Source organism: Cucurbita pepo, chromosome 15 (genome assembly GCF_057944985.1).
Source record: "Cucurbita pepo subsp. pepo isolate OVF chromosome 15, ASM5794498v1, whole genome shotgun sequence".
NCBI classification, from domain to species: domain Eukaryota; kingdom Viridiplantae; phylum Streptophyta; class Magnoliopsida; order Cucurbitales; family Cucurbitaceae; genus Cucurbita; species Cucurbita pepo.
In genome coordinates this window covers 11,610,917-11,627,868 of record NC_141812.1, presented here as the reverse complement: position 1 = coordinate 11,627,868, position 16,952 = coordinate 11,610,917, and the positions used below count along the sequence as shown (strand labels likewise).

General features: G+C 36.9%; 3 protein-coding genes across 5 annotated transcripts; 2 read left to right on the top strand and 1 right to left on the bottom strand.

Moving 5' to 3' along the window:
* Nucleotides 1-2,907: 2,907 nt before the first annotated feature.
* On the bottom strand, nt 2,908-4,474 carry LOC111811739 (zinc finger CCCH domain-containing protein 2-like). Its single transcript, XM_023698760.2, has one exon. The coding sequence runs from the start codon at nt 4,295-4,297 to the stop codon at nt 3,206-3,208; it is 1,092 nt and encodes a 363-aa protein (XP_023554528.1). The 5' UTR covers nt 4,298-4,474; the 3' UTR covers nt 2,908-3,205.
* A 1,200-nt stretch (nt 4,475-5,674) lies between these two features.
* On the top strand, nt 5,675-10,447 carry LOC111811653 (protein TPX2). Of its 2 annotated transcripts, none has more exons than XM_087118213.1 (19): nt 5,675-5,997; nt 6,521-6,606; nt 6,694-6,813; nt 6,898-6,962; nt 7,051-7,281; nt 7,358-7,454; nt 7,536-7,748; nt 7,842-8,015; nt 8,131-8,193; nt 8,272-8,352; nt 8,442-8,597; nt 8,681-8,815; nt 8,898-8,978; nt 9,068-9,187; nt 9,280-9,446; nt 9,535-9,643; nt 9,721-9,780; nt 9,872-9,966; nt 10,070-10,447. In XM_087118213.1, exons 1-19 carry the CDS (start codon nt 5,835-5,837, stop codon nt 10,185-10,187), a joined length of 2,334 nt encoding a protein of 777 aa, XP_086974339.1. In that variant the 5' UTR covers nt 5,675-5,834; the 3' UTR covers nt 10,188-10,447. The 2 variants fall into 2 exon arrangements, with proteins under 2 accessions (XP_086974339.1, XP_086974338.1); XM_087118212.1 differs by having other exon boundaries at nt 7,048-7,281.
* A 1,076-nt stretch (nt 10,448-11,523) lies between these two features.
* Nucleotides 11,524-14,948, top strand: AAC3 (ADP/ATP carrier 3). Of its 2 annotated transcripts, none has more exons than XM_023698749.2 (4): nt 11,524-11,682; nt 13,101-13,592; nt 13,774-14,145; nt 14,311-14,948. In XM_023698749.2, the coding sequence occupies exons 2-4, from the start codon at nt 13,122-13,124 to the stop codon at nt 14,608-14,610; spliced, it is 1,143 nt and encodes a 380-aa protein (XP_023554517.2). In that variant the 5' UTR covers nt 11,524-11,682; nt 13,101-13,121; the 3' UTR covers nt 14,611-14,948. The 2 variants fall into 2 exon arrangements, with proteins under 2 accessions (XP_023554517.2, XP_086974380.1); XM_087118254.1 differs by lacking the exon at nt 11,524-11,682 and adding an exon at nt 12,140-12,478.
* Nucleotides 14,949-16,952: the final 2,004 nt, after the last annotated feature.

The window sequence follows — 16,952 nt, the reverse complement described above, 5'->3', positions numbered from 1 at the left end:
CTTTTTATGGAGTTCTTGGACCCATAGCTCACGAAAATGTGGTAAAACTATTCAAATATATTTAAACTTTGATATTTTTAATTTTAACTCTAAAATTGTTTCAACAACTATCTTTTTTTACTTAAAATAAATGATAAAAAAAAAAATAACATTCAATATATACATAGAGAAGTTAGAAGGCATACATCATATTGTTTAATCCTACGCAAAAAAATGTCCTAAGAATATTCTAATTTAAATTTTTATTTGATATAAATGAACATCCATCCACTATAAGCACATCTACCTTCTCTCATAATCAACAAGAGGAGATAAGATTCTTATTTGCTATATATTGCATCTACCAATGACCTTTTTAGGTTACTTTTTCAAGCATGAGAGGGAGGAGAGGTTAATATTAGATTAAGTTTTAGTAAAAGGAATAAGCATAAGAAAAACTTCAGCTAATCCGACTTTAAAGTTTCTAATAGAACAGTTCTAACTTCTAAAGTAATCTAACGAACTTTTTAAATTGTCCCTTAGATATCTAAAAAAGTTTAGTTGGTGTATCATTTGCCTATTTAATATTTTTTAATTCATAAATATACTAAATACAAAATTTATTATAAAATTAAATTGAATATCAATTAAATTAATTTAACATGCATCGAATATTTTAGTTATCTATTGATGAAAATTTTTTGAACACAAAATTGAACGTTCAAAGATCTATTTGATATGTTCAAATTAAATAGACACCAACATTTGAGTTACTAAACACAAAATTGATCATAAAATTTAACTTAATATCAATAAAATTAATTTAAATTACATTGAATACCTTAATCATCTATCAAACACATAGTTAAAAGTTGAATATATGCAAGATGTTTTTGAAGTTGAAAATCTATCGAAAACAAAATTGGACGTTTAAAGACCTATTTGATAAATTCAAATTAAATAGACACCGCTAAACTTGTAATTTTTCGAAAATACTTAATATTTGAAAATATAAAATTTGTTAGGCACCGACCAAAAAATTACTAAACGAATTTGTTTAGAAATGGAGGTTTGGAAACCAATAATCTATGAGGAAAATTTGTTAGGCACCGACAAAAAAATTACTGAACGAATTTGTTTAGAAATGGAGTTTTGGAAACCGCTCCTTTTTTTAAAACGAACTTCAAATTTTAACCTAAAAAATCTTCTGTGGTTGGTGATGACTGATGAATGCATTTAGGATCCACACGCGAAATATTTTAAAGGAAATAAAGTGTAAAATGTGAATGAAGTGCTAGAAAATCCACAAACCATGTTCAATACATTGAACTAACCAATCCAGACAGATTTAAAAGAAATCGTGAAAGATTCAATCGAAACTGATGAAACCGATGCGCATTGATCAACAGTCCAGGCGCCACGAATCTCGATTTCATCGCTTAAGAAGTTGATTAAAAGAAGGCGATCGAGTACTATAATAAATAACTAGTTGCTCCTCGAAAACGAAAAACGAAAGAGTAGTGAGTTTCTAATCTAAAAACCTTACTCGGAAATGGCGCGAACTGAGAAATTGAACTCGTTTGAAAGCAAAATTGGCTATCGATTTCAAGAATACAAGAAAAAGAAAGAAGATCATGAATAAAATGTCCGAGAGGGAGATATAGTTTTGCTAACAGAGGCTCAATAATCAGAGAAAATGATCGTCAACATTCAACAAGAATCGAAATCAAAGAACAAGATGGAGTTCCTTACCTTTGCGTCTGAGAGGGGAGAGAGCGCGAGAGCAAAATCACCGAAAGTAACCTGCGATAAGAGCGCGCTTAAAATGCCTTCCTTAATAAAATTAAGCTTACATTAATATATATATATATATAAAAATAAAATTAGGCCTGAATTATTAAAATTTCAAAAAATACCCTTTATTTTTTAAATTATTATTTTATTTCTTTATTAAGTTTTATGCAGTTGGGACGCGACAAACAATTGAATTGAGTGTATGCGTTTGTTCAGTAACCGAGTAAATGCTAAATTTTAATATTTATTTATTTGGTTTCAAAATATTTAAAAGTAAAATTCAAATTTTTAAAAAATTAAAATATATTAAACATAAATTTGAATTTCACATTTAATCTAAGCCAAATATCCAACTTAATTTAATCGAGAGTTTATCGATGATTTTAAGGATGTTTAATACTATATTATAGTTTATCATATATATCATATTTTATATTTTATTATAAATTAAATATCTAGATATTTGTCTTCCTTACCATATATATCTTTTCATTTATTACTCTTCTCATATTTTTATAATTTGTTTGATTATAAATAGATGACTTTCACACTGCTTAGATGTGGTGAATTAAGCGAACATTCTCATATGATACTTTGCAAATTAATAACGTTTCTCTATTTTCAAATATTACGATGGTCGAAAATATTTCTATTAGTTTTTCTAAAAACATATTCGGACAAAAACTTATGCAGTATTAAAAAAAAAAATGTAAAAAGATCAAATTAAATATTTAAATGTATAAATAAATTACTATTTTAACTAATTAAAAAGAAATTTAAAATTTTGGCTTAGAAAAATACAAAAGGTAACAATTTGACTCTTATTATCATTATTATATTTTGATAATTAATACGTTTTCTAATATCAAAATAAATTGTAGCGCATTCCACAAAATTTTAAAAATAAAAGAAATTGATAATTTTCTTCCGAAGGAAAGCCAATCCCCCAACCTGCCACACCACAGCAACACAAAAAACGTGTCCTTCACGACCTTACCCCAACAGAACCCTAAAATATCAAAAGCATGATTTTATAATCACCCCAAAAATCTTGCTTAATTAGTTTAGGGTTGGATTTAATTTTAATTTGAGCCCCCAAACTTTCAGGAAATTACAAAATTAGAACACATTAAATAAAAAAGGGAAATGCATTAAAATAATAATACTACATTTGAGAGAAATGAGAATACAATACAGGACAGCGATCTCAGTTCCTAATAATACAGACAACCAACAAACACATAAATTGTAAATGGAAAATCAGCCGCTTTTTTCCCCAACAATTTGCAAAATAATAATTCACAATAATTATTAATGCCATATTTTTTTTACACCTAATCACCATACATATATATGATACCCAAATATATATACGGATGGTGTAATATTTACAGTTCTTCTTCTTCTTCTTCTTCTTCTTCTTCTTCTTAGTTTACATCAGAAGATCGTTAACCCATCCGAGATCTGGATCGGAGGCGGAGGCAGAGGCGGAGGCCCAGCCATTGTCGGCGTTACCTTTGTTATTGACGGAAAAGTTAACCGATGCGGCGGAGACATTTGGAGTGGAAGGTGAGAGAACAAACTGGAGTTGATCTTCAGTGTTGAGAGACGAAACGTCGATCCAAGGAATCGTCTGTCTTGAGGCGGAGGCGGCTAAAGCGGCGTTCAATTCGTCGATATTCATGGATTCAATTGAGTTCATGAGCTCGGTCATTGAATCTTTATAGCTTATTACTCCATTTAACTTAGACGGATCTGGATTGTACCTTGAAATCGGTGAAAATCCATTTAGCGACTGAGGTTTTACAGGCGAGAGTGGCGGAGAGAGTGGCGGAGAGAGATGAGACATTCCGATAAGCGTCGATGTCGGCGAGGAAGTGGCGGCTCCGCCGCAATGGCAAAATAAACAGCCGTGGTTCGAACCAGCGGCGGCCGATCTGAGAGTAGAACTCCTCTTATTCGGCGAAGAACAAGAGCCGCCTTGAAAATTACTCACCGGCGGTAAAAGACGAAGCTCCCGAGGCGAATGAGCAAAGAAACAAACCTTCCTCTTACAGTTCTTTCCATCTTTACAAGCCTCAGTCCGATATCTCGCTGGATGAAGCCAACACTCGAAAACTCCATGAGCGAACTCACATCCATCACCACGGTCACAACCGCCGCGTCGAAAATCCGGACACATCGTGCCAGAGTAATGAAACCGACGAGGATCTCGTCGCCGCGCCTTCTCTCCAGGATGAGCAAACGGACAATCCGTCCAGTCATGGCTCCGACTACGAGTACACCTCCACACCTTAAACTCATACATCCGAAAATGATCGGACGAATACGGATCACCGTCTTCCTCCGCTACATCCTCGCCGTTGAACGGCAAAAATTTCTGCAAAAGAGATTCAACAGCAAACGAAAATCGCGGCGAATCAGAGCACATTTCACCGTTAATGTCCTCAAGAATCTTAGAACAAGAAGAAGGCAGTTGAAATTGAAACTGAAATTTCTGTTGCTCAGCACAAACACTGCTCATTGAATCACTGTAGAAATAAGGCAAGTGAAAAAAGGGTAGGAGAAGAAGAACAGAGAAGATGAAGTTATATAATGGCGGAAACAGAGGAGAGAGAAAAACGAAAATTTTAAAGGAGAGAGAAAGACGGTATGGAGCAGAAATTGCGTGGCTTCATAACATTTGGGGAAGCATGCAAAAAAAGGGTACGTGGCATTACCTTTAGGCTCTAATGAAATTATTTTGTCCTTATTCATTATTATACGAATTATTTAATTGTTTTTTTTTCTAAATAAAGAAAAACTAATTAAATTATTGTTGTGCTAATTATTCCATCTGACCAAAGTTGTTTTGGATTTTTTCTTAAGATCTTGCACCATTTTTCTTTATAATTTAATTAATGTATTTAATTTATAGTTATAATAAGCGCTTGTGCCGGTGATTTACCCAACATTATCTAATTAATTTAGATAATATGTTTTACATTTATAACTATTTTTACTTCAAATTATTCGAATAGTTTTTTTCTTCCCATATTTTAATCTCCAATTTTTTTAAAATGGTTTATTATTACTTAATTAGCTATTTATTTATTTATTTATTTATTCACTTAGATAATCTATAATTTTAATGAAACACATTTCACTTTTACTTTTGTGGGTTAGTTGTCTCACGTTTATATTGTTTTTTTTATAAGCAATCTGCATTTAATCTCATGAATACAATACGTGTTCTTAATGTTGTTCCATGGGCCGTCGATCCACTTCCCATAATTAATAGGCCCACTATTCGAGCCCAATCATACCAAGCCTTGCATAAAGCCCATAATGATCCCGGCCCATCAATTAAACAAAACTCAAGCCCATAGCCCATAAAGTGGTTTGACTCTTTTAAGACATCACGAAAATTTGAAAAAATTATTTGAATTATAACATTAGAAGCATAAAAGAGAAATGTTAATACAATTTTTTTAGTCAATATTTGCTAATATTATCTCATTTATGGAATGCATATTAATTGCACAAAATCTAATCAATATTTAATCATTTTAAAATTAGTCATATGGGCCCTGCCATGTATTACGGGCTTGTAATCCATTGTAGTTGGGCCGACCCAAATCCATTCGGCAGAAATCGCATCAAACGTCGTCGTTTTGATGACTTTTGTTGCAGTAGAATATTTTCCGCTTCAAAACGACGCCGGATTGATGATTAGGGGCAGCCTGCACTAAAGCGTAGGGTGATGAAATATAGCCGTTAGAGCTTACAGTATATTACTAAAGAGCTCCCTAATATGGCCGTTGTACAGTCCTAATATTTGAAATTTCCAACCGTTAGAGATGTCGATAAACGTTTATACTCCTTTTTTCTCCTCATTTATCGATAAACGTTTATACTCCTTTTTTCTCCTCATTTATCCATTTCACTTGTGCTTCTTCTCGACGACACTAATACCTCCTCCTCTTTCTCCTCCAAGATAGGAGGAATTCAATATTTTTCTTCATTTTCTCCGGTTGACCTCCTAAATTATCTCTGTTCTGGAAGGAAATTGGATTTCATCCATGGCCACGGTTGATGATTCGAGTAGCGATCTGTCGATTATGATCGACGAAATGTATGAATTCTCTGCTCCTCGCTTCTTCGATTTCGTCAATGGCGAGTCCGAGGAGGATAAGTGCCAAGCTGAACTATGGTTCGACACCGCTCTCACCTATGCCCCTTCACGTATGTTTCTATCTCTCACTTTTAACTCAATCCTTCTTCATTTTCTTTTCGACGATTCTTTTTGGTTTCTTGAAGTGGAATCGAACAGTTGAGTAGATCTTAGGGAATATAAGTTTTTCTGGAAAAATTTCTAGGTCTTTGGTGGCTTCTGTGAAGTGTGGATCTAGAATTGTGTGATTATGATGAGATTCGACTAGTTTTTCTTCACAAATGATGGAGGTTATATGGCCTTGGAGTTAGGGTGAAATTTGATTTCGAAAGGAAGTTCAGGAAATTGAACATTTCTTTTGCCAGATTAGACAGTTACGAACGTTTAATAGATCTGCTTTTTGACTTCGAAAGAAATTATGTTATGCGCATCTTTTGGCTTGAATTAGTGAAAAAGAAAGTAACAGTGAAATTTGGAGTAACGCTCGCAAAACTCTAAGCTAATCAAGCCACCATCCCCTTAGGGCATTGAATCAATCCTCCAATCATAGTTCAAACTACGGAGACAAAATTGAATTTTGATCTATCTTTGCAGCTTGTATGCCCAAAATCAAGACTGCTAGATCGATTAAGGTTGATAGCTTATTGTGTGATTTCAACCAAGCAGAAGAAATGCAGAAGGTAGCGATTTCTTTCATTGTGTATTCCTCACGGTATCCCGTGAGCTTATTTTCTAAGGTTCTTATGAACATTAAATCCTTTACACAGAATTCAGAGCAATCCGGTACAAATTCGGTCGATACCGTCGATCCAACCACATCTCAAACTGTAATCGTGGCTAGTGAAAATAACAAAGAGTTGAATCCTAGCGAACTCAGAGAAGAAAAGGTTTGAAATCTTGTAATGGTAGTATGAGTCATTGAGCATCTCGTTACTTGTTCTTCGGTTCTGATATTATGGTATCTTTTTCAGGCGTCTACCCAAAACGAAGCAACGGAAAAGGCTAAAAAACTAGACATTGCTCGTGAAGATGGACGGTTCGTTAATTTTGTCTGATTGGTTTCTCTTATCTTTCACTCAAAGAGGTCCTCTTCTTTTGGCTAACTTTTCTGCTTCATTTAGAAGAACTCCAAATGGTGGAATCGAACTAAGAGATACTGAACAAAATGATGCTTGTACTCCACTTCCAACTTTGAGTACTTGCAAGGGCGAACAACGAACTAGAGGTGCCACTTCTAAGAAGCACGAGGCAGCAAGAAAGATTGCCAGTATGGTAAAGAACCCATCGGCTCTGAAAGCCAGAAGTCAGTTGAAGTTATCACAAATTAAAAACGTTAAACCAAATAGTGTGAAGAGGTTAGATTTTTCTGTTCATTTTCTCTCTTATATCAAACTCCGTGGTAGGAAGTGTACTGACTAAATGATTCTACAGGGAAACTAACGTGAAAAATACATGTGGAACTTCGTCTTTAGCTCAAGAGAATCAGGCAATTAAGCGGCAAAAGTTGGATGGTGGTCTGTCTAGACAGGTGACTGTCTGTTGGTTACATAGTTTCTCTCTGATCCTTAGGCGACTGGCATAATTTCCATTAACCCTCTCTTTGTTTCAGATTCTCAATGTCAAACCCCATAATTTGCCCCACAAGTCAAAAGTTGGCGCCTCTAGCTTGTGTTCTTCGGTTGCTGACAAATCTAAGAAAGAAGATAGGAAGATTTATGTTCGAGAGCCTGCACCATTTGTTTCAATGGCTGAAATGATGAGGAAGTTCCAGTCAAGTACCAGAGGTTTATCATTGCCTCATGTCAACAACGCTCGTTCTAATGTAAATGACTTAAATCCTATTTTTCTATCCTCCCCATGCCTCATCTGATCTGGGTTTCGTTGATTGTATGTAATTAATCACTTTTCTTTACAGGATGCTGGAAGTTTTACACAAATGAAGCCCAAGCTAACTTTGACTAGGCCAAAGGATCCTGAATTTGAAACGGCGCAAAGAGTTCGTTCTACCAAGATGAAGAGTTCAGCTGAGCTAGAGGAGGAGATGATGGCCAAAATTCCAAAGTTCAAAGCTAGACCACTAAACAAAAAGGTAAATAAAGCTTGACATTTGCAACCATTCTTCTTGTTTTCTTACTTAGTCTAGTCGATTGATGATAGAGGCATGCTGAATATAATTTACCTGCTCGTTATGTTATGCTTTATAGATCTTGGAAGCTCCCAAATTACCTGTAGTACCGAGGACTACACCCCAGACTCCTGAATTCCAGGTGAGCCAGCCAGCCAGCCAGCGATGGTGAAATTTAGAGCTTCATTTCAATTGACTAATCGGGTAATGATTGTTGCAGGAATTTCACCTTGAGACAATGGCTAGAGCGAACCAACATTCCGACTCAGCTTCAGTAATCTCTACAGAATCGTCTCGTCAGGTAATTAGAAGTCCATTTTAGTACTATATTCCCCTCCCACACCCTTTTCAATCAGCTAAATTTATAGTGGCTTTTTGAATTCTCTTCAGAATAATCAATGGAAATCTTATCTTACCGAACCAAAGACCCCTGTTCTGCACACATCACTAAGGGCTCGTCCACCGCGGGCGAAGAGTTTCCTTGAAATTGAGCAGGAGGCACTGGAGAAAATTCCCAAGTTTAAAGCAAGGCCATTAGATAAAAAGGTGTGTACTTGGCCTTGGCTACATGAAATCAACAGTTTATTCTTATGTCCAATAGGATAATTTGTCTTCATGATCTGCTGCAGATATTTGAAAGTAAGGGAGAGTTGGGGGTGTTCTGTAACTTGAAAAAACATGTAACTAAACCGCAAGAATTTCATTTTGCTACAAATGAGAGAATTCCTCCGCCACCAACTGTTGTTGCTGATCTGTTCGACAAGGTAGCAGCTTCTCAAGTCCTTAAAGTTGTAAGAGTAAATGATTTCAAATACGTTATCATCCTCGTTTATTTTCCCCTTGCAGCTCTCAATAAGTTCGGAAACTCGAAGCGAGAATCCATTGCCAAGAAACACTAAGCCAAACCCCTTCCATCTTTACACAGAGGTAAGTGGCCAGCCAGCCTATCTTCATAAGCAACAAGAGCATAATTGAAGTTCAATTTTTCTCACCCTTTGCTTCTTGGATGGCATCAGGAAAGAGGGGCAGAGAAAGAAAGAAAATTCTTCATGGGACTTGTGCACAAGCAATTGGAAGAGGAAAGAGCCGCCATTCCAAGGGCTAAGCCATACCCTTACACCACCGATTATCCCGTGGTATGTATGACCAACAACAACTTCCTGTAAAAAACTATGCGTGCTATGGGAGATAGAACCATCATGCTAATGAATAACTGTTGTTTGAGCAGATGCCACCAAAACCAGAGCCCAAGCAGTGCACCAAACCTGAGCCTTTCCAGCTGGAAAGTCTGGTGAGGCATGAGGAAGAAATGGAAAGGGAAATGGAAGAAAGGCGGAAAATAGAGGAAGAAGAGGCCAGAATGAGAAATTTCAAGGCTCAACCGGTTCTAAAGGAGTAAGTGCCACATTTATTACACATATCAAGATAGAAATATTAAAGCCAGAATAGGGACAATAATCAATGTCTGCATTCAATTTGGCAGGGACCCAATTCCACTACCAGAGAAATCACGGAAACCCCTCACACAAATTCAAAAATTCAATCTTCATGTTGATAATCGGGCTGTGGATAGATCAGAGTTTGACGAAAAGGTGCATGCTCTTTTCAGATTTTCTGAATATTTCAAAGATAGTTCTTGTTTTTGCTAAGTTTGAAAGAGCTTTGACAGGTCAAGGAGAAAGAGATGATGTATAAGAGATACAGAGAAGAGAGCGACGCAGCAAGAATGGTTGGTTTATTCTTTTCAGATCTTTTGCATTTCATTGTTGTTGTATATGCCAAATCTGTTCCCAACTAAGCTATGTAAAAAATATTTGCAGGTGGAGGAAGAGAAAGCATTGAAACAACTGAGAAGAACATTGGTTCACCATGCTCGACCAGTGCCCAAATTCGACCATCCATTTCACCCACAAAGGTTGGAAAACAATACCAATTAAGAGTCAAACTTCTTCTTGTGTTATTTCACATCTTCTTTTGATTGATTTTGAGTATCATCTTCTTCCCATGTAAAAAAATAGGAGTGTTAAGGAAACAACAAAGGCCAAGTCGCCAAACTTGCGTGTCCTTCAGAGAAGAAAGGAGAGGCAAACTTTGATTAAAGTTGCAATGTCCAGCCCCGCAGCTCATTTAAGGTGATTGAATCCCACAAGAGGGGCCGGACACGAACCGACCAATGTGTATGTTCAAGAACTCTTGAACCCCTCCCCGCCCAATGGCTGTATGAATGAGATTCAGTTTATATTAGTGTACCAATGTTTTAGTGGCACCATGTAAAGAAGAATTAGCTTAGGGGATATTAGAGGTGGGGGAGGACACAAGCTCCTCCCAGCCGATGGTTGTTTGTAAAATGTGGATGAAATTTTATGAGTATCTGGGCCCGCCATTTTTTTATTTTTTCACAAGTGCGAAGTTTTGTAGGCTGTAGCCAGCCGAATTTAGAGTTATATAAAACACCTCAAATCGTGGTTAGAAAAATGTTCTTATAAATCTCGTTGGATCAATTAGTTATGCGGACACCATCATCTCCAAAAATTGGTGGGAGAGGAAAACTAAACATTCTTTATTTGTATACCTCTCTTTTAGTAGGCCCTACCTGTAATATAGAATTCAAAGATAACAATACATGCGAGTGGTAGACTTAAATTTTGTTATAAATGGTATCATCAGATGATTAGACCACCCACAAGCACAACCTGAGCTTTGGCATGAACCTCACAGACCTTGTGCCTCCTGTGGTACCGTTTGGCTTCTCTCAAATCAGTCATACACTTCTCAGCTAGACAACACCGCATACCCCGCCGCCTTGTTCCCGGAGCCGCCACCACCACCACAGCCTCCTCCTTCACCCTTTCCTTCTCCATAAACCTCTCCCATTGTTTCTGCTGATGATGGTTTTTTGTTTCAATTTTGCCTACAAAGACCAGTTGGTGTGGGAGTGGTAGAGAAGAGAAGAGAAGATTCCAAAAGCAATGGACCACGAACACCACACATAAACAGCGACAGAGGCTCTGTGATAGGTGTTAGACGAACACGACTCTCCACATGATATTATCGACTTTGAGTATAAGCTCTCGTGGCTTTGCTTTGAGCTTCTCAAAAGGCCACCACTATAACTTGGTCGAAGTAGACTACTCTACAGGGATATCTAACTTACACTAATATCTCAATTTCATCAAATTTTCATTATTTGGTTATTTTTTTTAATTAATGTAAGTTCAAAAATTAAGAAAATAAAAATAAAAAGGAAAATTTTCAACTACCGAGTAAATTTGGGCTCTTGACCGTCCCATTTGTGGCCCAATTGACCAAATCAAGCCCAATAAGCTAGTAAGTTTGGGCTTTTACCTTGTCGTTTCTAGCCCATTTGATCGAAGGCCCACTTTAGGCCCACTCTCACCAACGGCGCCGCCACGGTCATTCAGTAACAGTTACATATCGTTAATCGTTTGAAACAGAGAGTGGCATAGTTGTTATTTACAGGTACATGGAAGGGTGAATCTGTCATTATGGTTCAAACCCTAGTCTCCGCGAGTTCTCCGACTTCATTTCTGCATGAACTAGCATTTCGCGAGGCACCTACTTGGTGATCTCTCACCATTTCTGTCTATTTCACTTCCGGCGGCCTTAACAGGTTGGTGTCTTTTTTGTTTGATCTCGTGCATTATTTCACTCTTTTATGATCTGTACTTACTGAGAATATTCAAGCTTATTGGAAAGGATTTATGTTCGGTTTTGCTCCTTAATGGAGATCTTAGCTTAATTCTACTAGCTGGTTGTGTTCGTCATGTTCTGTCTCTGGCTCTACTGAGAACTTGTTTGAGGCATAAGGTATTTTGTTTGTTGTCGGAGATAATTTCTATTCCTAGCTTCAGAAAGTTTTTGGTCCGATTTGCGTGCTGTAGTGTTCCTGATATTTCCGAAATGTAAAATTTCTGCTCCTTTTAGTCTTGTGGATAATTTGATAATATGTTGTGTATCTACACTCGAGCGTATTATATGCTTTTTGGTATATTCCTTGCAATAATATTCTGTGGTAATGGTGTGGTTGATGCCTAGTGGGGAATCTCAAGGGTCAGAATCACAATTGTGTGGTTGTAGTCATCCTATTTTGAAGTCAAGGGAGAAAGATATCCACAAATATTACTATCTCAAGCATTAGTTTTGTGGCAAAAATGGTATACTGAAAGAATCCAGAGATAGTGAAGAGTGGGGTTCTTCCTCGTATCTGGTACAAGGGTTATCATTTGGGTGTCACTTAATTTATAGTTGCATTTTCTTCTAGTTTCCAGTGCTCTTTATTTTTGGCTTGTATGTGATACATGGGCCCAAATTTTGAATTTGGTTATCCCGCGGGTAAAGAAGTTGAAGAGAAGGGCCAGATGCAGCCAAACCGACTGAGATCACAGGGAGCGATCTCCTCAGCTAAGGTAGCTCGAGCTGGGTTATTTATTTATTATTATTTTTTTAATGTTTTTTGTTCCCTACTTCCCCCCGCTGCCAAAGCCTTACTTACTAGACTAGATAGGGGGGCGAGAGAGAGAAAGTCCTCCTTCTCACCCGACTTGCGCTAGTAACTGCCACTACGTGTGCCTAAAAGACCACCCCCAATTTCTGCATCCATCTTTCAGCAAAGTAGCATTGTGTTTTTTTTCTCCTTTTGGAGGAGAGAAATTATTGGTGTGGACGATTTGTAAGATATAACTAGGATAGGTATAGTGAGGTTCCATCTGTACACTTCGATTTTGACATATCTTAAATTGCAATTCACATTGGCTGGTCACACCCTGGTATTGATCGGAGAAGCCTTACAATTTTTTCTGACAGTAGGAACGATATACTTTAGAATTCATAATTTACATTATATTTTCTGCTGCATCTATTCAAGTTCATTATTTAGTGGTCTGCAGTTTGCACTTCTGTGTATGACTGGAATATAAGGCTTTAACTAACTGATCTTAATTAGTTATGCTTTCTATGCTTAAAACTTGGTGTCATCTTGCAATTTTTTAAAACGAAAAACTTAGCCATGTTTATCTTGCCCCTACATAGGTCCCTATCTGAGTCCTTACGATGGCAGACACATCACACCATTCATCGGTGTTTCAGAAGATATGTGGCCATTCTCACCTCACTTCTGGGCTTTCCCCTGGCTTTCAGTCCATACGTTATAGTACAACAGGTGTACATGCTAATGGAGTTTTGGAGAATCTCTTAAAGACATCTTATCATGGTACTGGCTTGGCTGGAGTTTCACCTTCTTCTCCGTTTCTTGTACAAGCTCCTTCTGAGAAAGGTGCAGCTGGGTTTGCTGTGGATTTTCTCATGGGAGGAGTATCTGCTGCTGTTTCGAAAACTGCTGCTGCTCCAATTGAGCGTGTCAAACTGCTGATACAAAATCAGGATGAGATGCTTAAAACTGGTAGGCTATCTGAGCCATACAAAGGAATTACTGACTGCTTTGCCCGAACAATTAAAGATGAAGGAGTCATTGCCCTATGGAGGGGAAACACAGCAAATGTCATCCGATACTTCCCCACACAAGTCCGTTTCCTTTGATATGATAATTTTTTCAATCCTTTTTTTCCTTTTATTTTTAATTTAAAATTATCAATTCTCTTATTTTTCTTGATTTTTTTGTTTTGAATCTGTTCCTGTTTTTCTGTGCCCCTTGTTTACCATTAGAATAATTATGCTAAATATTTAAAAAAATTTGGTGCACTAGGCTTTGAATTTTGCCTTCAAGGATTACTTCAAGAGGCTGTTCAACTTCAAGAAAGACAGAGATGGTTACTGGAAATGGTTTGCTGGGAATTTGGCCTCTGGTGGTGCTGCTGGTGCTTCATCTCTTTTATTCGTTTATTCTCTTGATTATGCTAGAACTCGTTTAGCCAATGATGCTAAGGCCGCTAAAAAGGGTGGTGAGAGACAGTTTAATGGTCTTGTTGATGTTTACAAGAAAACCCTTAAATCTGATGGCATTGCTGGGCTGTATCGTGGATTTAACATCTCTTGTGTTGGAATTATCGTGTATCGTGGTCTTTACTTCGGAATGTATGACTCGTTGAAGCCCGTGGTTCTGGTTGGTGAGTTGCAGGTCAGTAATTTCATTAATCATACTTGAATACAATTGTGTTCTGCCTGTTACAAGATAGATCAAATTTTTATTCACATGTGACCTCACCTGGATAAGTGGCTACAAGATCCGGAGTCATCCCTATGTATGTGTGTATTAACAAGGGATTTCATGCAATGTTGGCAGGATAGTTTCCTTGCTAGTTTCTTGCTTGGATGGTGTATCACAATAGGAGCTGGTTTGGCGTCGTACCCTATTGATACTGTCCGAAGAAGAATGATGATGACCTCAGGTGAAGCAGTCAAGTACAATAGCTCCTTGGACGCATTCAAACAGATCATTAAGAATGAGGGTACAAAATCTCTCTTCAAGGGTGCTGGGGCAAACATCTTGCGTGCTGTTGCCGGTGCTGGTGTGTTGGCTGGGTATGATAAGCTTCAGCTCCTTGTTCTTGGCAAGAAATATGGTTCTGGTGGTGGCGGTTAAAAGAGCTTATGTGACTGCATGGATGAGTGAAGGTTGTGTAGCTTCTCTCAAGTAAGTTGAATAATCTGTTATGAAAAGTATCACCAGAGTTCTGAGTGTTTGTTGTTTGTGGCTTGAGCTTGAGCTTGAAAATGTGATGTTGGTCATTTAAGAACTACTCTTAACATAGCAATTGCCTTTAGATTACGTCCATCGTGTGCAGAAATGTTTGTATTTCGAGCATTGCTTGTTTGTTTCGTATATCGTAAAGAACACGGGCACTCTGTTTTTAGCAGAATATACGTCTCAGATACTGTTTAGTATAGCTTCTTTTATAATATCGTTCAAGTTTGGTTTCAGGTTTTGTTGATCAACACTAATTTATCGGGATTTTTGCCACAAGTTGGGAATTTGTACAAATTGAAAGTTTTGGATGTGAGTTCTTACAAATCAGATGAGGCCTTATAGTTTAGCTGGGCTGGCTCAATTGAAGCATTTGAATTTGGCCCATTAGGTATTTGTACAAAGAGGTCTAATATCCCAAATATATCGCCAAAATGCGTCAATTAGAGAGAGATTTTCTAATGCGTCCATTAGAGAGAGATTTTCAATCTTATAAGAAATGTTTTTTTTGATCCCCTACAACCGATGTGGGATCTCACAGAAGATCTTTGCAGCCTAACAGTTTCTTACCATTACTTTTGTGAGGAAGAAGGAATTTGGCGGCGAAAGGGATCGCTTCTGATAATTGTCGGAATTGTTTTCTGGAGAAGCCGTTATAGAGGAGTAAGGAGTGTAGTGTCGTGGTTGACCATCCTGTGATCTGGTTGTTAAACCTCTAGAAAATGTCTTGCAGCAGTTAATAACGGTTTCGATAATGTAAAAATCGTTGTAATTTAAGAGAAAGATTATTGGTATATTAACTAAGAACGACTATATTTAGTAATATGAAAATTTTTAGGTGAAATCTAATTTGAACAAGATCGATATTTGGAGTCATGTTCATAATATAGATCTGAGTAATAAATTCTCTCAACTCTAATAATTCATATTCACTCCATTCAATTAATACAGCTTTCAATACAGCTCTCAGGGTTTGAACCTTTGCACATGAATTGCTATCCTTCACCATGTAGTTTCTTAGATTTTATATACCACAATTTTCTGTTCCACCGACTTTTAAAAAAATTAAAAGTAAAATTATGAGAGTTTATGTTTAAAGTAGACAATATCAATTGTCATAAACTCGAACTTAAAACAATACTTCTAAAGTGTCCCTAATGTTACGTTGTAGGACAACAAATGTCATTTAGCTTGTAGGGATCCACCCTAAACGAATTGGAAAATCACTGTTCAACAAAGTTTTCGAACAAAAAAAAAAAAAAAAAAAAAAAAATCTCCGCAAATTCTTTACAGGGAATCTCGTCCCATCCTTACAAAAATGAATAAAAAAAATTGTAAAAATGGAAAAAAAAAAAAAAAAAAAAAAGAAGGAAGAGGGGTTGGTTCTCTTATACTTAACTATTCTTTAACCAAAACTGAAGTTAATAATATCCTTAAAATATATTTTCGAAAAAAATAAAAATAATATTTTTAGTTACGGTATAAATGTTATTAGATACGAAATTAATTCTAGTAGGTATGAAATTAAATCTAGTAGGTAGGATAGTACTAACTATTTATGAGAGCCAAATCAATTGAAAATAAATCAAAACTACGGGTCCATCGGTCCATCACTTGTACATATTGTTTATTTTGACCCGTTACATATCGCTATCAACATCACGATTTTAAAACGCGTATGCTATGAAAAAGATTTAGCCCTACTCTAACTAGTGTCTCGCATTGTCCGATGATTGCTCTTATACCATTTTGTAATAGTTCAAGCGCAGTCAGTCTCACGGTTTTAAAACGCGTCTACTGTGGAAAGGGTTTAGTCCTACTCCGGCTAGTGTCTTGCATCGTTTGGTGATTGCTTTGATACCATTTGTAACCGTCTAAGCTCACGAGCTTCATGGTTTTAAAGCTCGTCTACTATGGAAAGGGTCTAGCCCTACTTCGACCTGTGCCTCGCACTGTCCGACGATTGCTCTAATACCATTTGTAATAGTCCAAGCTTAATCAGCCTCACGGTTTTAATACACGTTTACTATGGAAAAGATTTAGCCCTACTTCGACTAGTACCGTCCGGTGATTGCTCTAATACCATTTGTAACAGGCCAATCTCCTAAGCCTCACGATTTTAAAACGCGTCTACTATAGAAATGGTTTAACCCTACTCCAATCAGTTTCTTGCATCGTCCGTGATTGCTTTGATACAATTTGTAACAGTCCAAGCCCCTGAGTCTCACGGTTTTAAAACG

Excerpts from the sequence above, each read along its gene's own strand:
- LOC111811739 (XM_023698760.2), bottom strand. The coding sequence starts at position 4,297 with ATGAGCAGTGTTTGTGCTGAGCAACAGAAATTTCAGTTTCAATTTCAA.
- LOC111811653 (XM_087118212.1), top strand. The coding sequence starts at position 5,835 with ATGGCCACGGTTGATGATTCGAGTAGCGATCTGTCGATTATGATCGAC. Across the intron at positions 8,194-8,271 it reads CCCAGACTCCTGAATTCCAG|GAATTTCACCTTGAGACAAT; the intron begins GTGAGCCAGCCA and ends TGATTGTTGCAG. Across the intron at positions 9,447-9,534 it reads GCTCAACCGGTTCTAAAGGA|GGACCCAATTCCACTACCAG; the intron begins GTAAGTGCCACA and ends TCAATTTGGCAG.
- AAC3 (XM_023698749.2), top strand. The coding sequence starts at position 13,122 with ATGGCAGACACATCACACCATTCATCGGTGTTTCAGAAGATATGTGGC. Across the intron at positions 13,593-13,773 it reads TCCGATACTTCCCCACACAA|GCTTTGAATTTTGCCTTCAA; the intron begins GTCCGTTTCCTT and ends TTGGTGCACTAG. Across the intron at positions 14,146-14,310 it reads TTCTGGTTGGTGAGTTGCAG|GATAGTTTCCTTGCTAGTTT; the intron begins GTCAGTAATTTC and ends CAATGTTGGCAG.